The 2,882-nt window shown below is 38.5% G+C and overlaps 1 protein-coding gene across 1 annotated transcript in view; it reads left to right on the forward strand.

Annotated features, from left to right (window-relative positions):
* The window catches only part of CUBN (cubilin), a 264,425-nt gene that overhangs the window by 198,422 nt on the left and 63,121 nt on the right, over nt 1-2,882 (forward strand). The window contains exons 53-54 of the mRNA XM_035021543.1: nt 371-596; nt 2,282-2,469. Coding sequence (XP_034877434.1) covers nt 371-596; nt 2,282-2,469 — 414 coding nt within the window. The remainder of the gene's footprint in view (nt 1-370; nt 597-2,281; nt 2,470-2,882) is intronic.

Consider the following 2,882-nt stretch of genomic DNA (forward strand, 5'->3'; position numbering starts at 1 on the left):
ATAGATAGATAGATAGATAGATAGATAGATAGATAGATAGATAGATATAGATAGATATACAAAAGACATTCCCATCCAGGAGAGAAGTGTAATCACATTCTTGATATGAGTTGCCATCCCAGCCCACTGGACTGAAGAGGTCCCCCTACTGACTCCAGTTCCAGGAGAAATATCCCCTCTCTAAATTTCCAATAGAACCCCCAATAAGGAAAAAGAGAGGAGGGCAGGGTAGAGTTAAATAAGAGACATAAATATAAAATTATATAAATTCAAACAAAATAAAAGGGTTTGTGAGGACCTTATCTAACTTTAGGTAGCTAATCTCACTTACAACTCAGAGCACCTCATTATTTCTTTTTTTCTCCTGCAGCTTACATTTAGTGACTTTGATATTGAAGCCCATGCAACCTGTGTTTGGGACTCTGTCACTGTCAGGAATGGTGGTTCTCCTGGATCACCCATAATAGGACAATACTGTGGAAGTTCAAACCCCGGGACAATCCAGTCTGGTTCCAACCAGCTGGTGGTGATTTTTAACTCAGACCATTCGGTGCAAAATGGTGGATTTTATGCCACATGGAACACACAGACATTAGGTAAAAGAAACATTCTCTGCACTTTTTAAATTGATGTGTTTTTAAAATTTATTAGATAATTTAATAAGTATGCATTTTATATTTACTCTCTGTCAGACTGAACTGGGACTGTTTACACATATCATCTCATGTAGCAACTTCATAAGGAAGATGCAATATCCATAAAATTCTCCATTTTCTATGGGTAGAAACTGGGGACAAATGGGTTGATAGTTTTCCTGGTCATGGAGCTATAAGTGATAGAGTTAGGATTTGAATAAAAATAGTGGGGCCCAAAAACTCTGATCTTCACACTTCACCATGTTGCCTACATAGGCAAAAGAGCATGGCATAACCAGAGAATCAAAAATAATAGAAAATATGTGTCGGAATCACAAGTAGTTCAGAATATTTGGAGCTTGGAGGCAGAATGCTGAGTGGTAAGCTGAGAGCAGGAAGTTAAGTGGTCCACATCATGAAGAGCCTTGTCTTCTATACTATCCCTCGAGCAATGGGGAGCCATTGAAGAGTTTTGAGCGCAAAGTGACAAGATTTGTGATTTAGAATGAAGCTCTGTGTGTGGCAAAGTATAATAGATTTGATTTCAAAAGGGTAGCTTTTGTACCTATAAAATATGAACTTCACGGAAATTCCCAGAAAATATAAGAATTTGCATTGGAGGGGTACCTGGGTGGCTCAGTCAATTAAGTGTCTGCCTTCGGGCTCAGGTCATGATCCCAGGATCCTGGGATCAGGCCCCCCCCAGTCAGGCTCCCTGCTCAGTGGGGAGCCCGCTTCCCCTCTCCCTCTGCCCCTCCCCCTGCTTGTGCACTCTCTCTCTCTCAAATAAATGAATAAAATCTTAAAAAAAAAAAAGAATTTGCATTGAATACTTCAGTCAGGATTTGCAGTATCGCACAGGGCAATTCTTTCGAGAGTCCGAGTTATCATGAAGGTTTTTGTGGAACGAGTCAAACTTTCTCTCATTAAACCACTGGTTGCTGTTGAAGTCACAGGGGAGTTTTAGGTGCACCATTGGTTTTCCAGGGGTTTCAAAGCAAAAGATGCAGGAAAGCTCTTTAATTTTACTTCATTTTGTTTTAAGTTCATATTTTTCCTTTTGTCATCTCTTAAGTACATATTTTAATAGTATAAAATAATTTGATATTTTCTTTCTTTAAATTTATGTCATTTATTTTCATCCATCAGTGTTTCAATATGAACGAACCAGATTGCTTAATGGAAGAATTTTCTCCTCCTCAAAATCATTTTCTCTAGTCCTGTATGTTAGAGTAAAATTACCAGTGAGTGTAGACTTGTATTCTCATGTGTTCACGGTAAAATAAAATACAGAACTTGGGATTGCTGGTTCACAAATACTATATAGCTTCAAGGGGAGTAAAAAATATTGCCATTGTTTGAAAACAGAATAGAAGTCTATCCTCTTTATGGCAAGGATTAGTGGCCTCGGGTGAGTTCAATATAAGTGTAACAAAACAGTAACAGCTGAAGCTTCCTCTGGATTCAGTTTACCTTACATTTATTGAGAGTTTTTGTCGTATACCTGCCCCAAAGGCCAGTGACTCTCATGTAAGGAAAGAGAACCTGAAATCTCACATTTAGAAATGTGTCTCCTTTGAAAGTCTTGGGCTACAAAGTGGTTATTTTCCTGTCAAACTAATGATTTTTCCATGACAATTTCTCAGGTTGTGGGGGAATACTTCATTCAGATAATGGTACAATCAGATCCCCTCACTGGCCTCAGAATTTTCCTGAGAACAGCAGATGTTCCTGGACAGTCATTACTCACGAAAGCAAACAGTTGGAGATCAGCTTTGACAACAACTTCCTAATCCCCAGCAGTGATGGACAGTGTCAGACCAGCTTTGTGAAGGTGAGCGCGCTTGTTTATTTAATTGGAGCTGAGCTGGTTTTGTGAACATAAACATTTAGACCAGAAATGACTCATTGCCCTCAAAGTAAGAAAAGGGCAATTTTCTTGCTTGGATTTCTTGAATAAAAAATGTGAGAAATCTCAACTATTAGGAGTTAAAATTTGAACCACAACACACATATTGCCCTGTGACTTTTCATTTGCTAGTATGTAGGCAAAGTAACTTAAGGAGATTGTTTTCTGGCCTTATTACATTGTCATACGCACTTAGGGTTCTTTCTTTCTGTGGAAACTGAAGAGAGAAGGCCAGATTTTTTGTTTCCTTCCTTCCTTCCTTCCTTCCTTCCTTCCTTCTCTTTCTTTCCCTCTTTCTTTCTTTCTTTCTTTCTTTCTTTCTTTCTTTCTTTCTTTCT

Source organism: Mirounga leonina, unplaced genomic scaffold (assembly GCF_011800145.1).
Source record: "Mirounga leonina isolate KUSES-001 unplaced genomic scaffold, KU_Mleo_1.0 Mir_175, whole genome shotgun sequence".
Taxonomy (NCBI): domain Eukaryota; kingdom Metazoa; phylum Chordata; class Mammalia; order Carnivora; family Phocidae; genus Mirounga; species Mirounga leonina.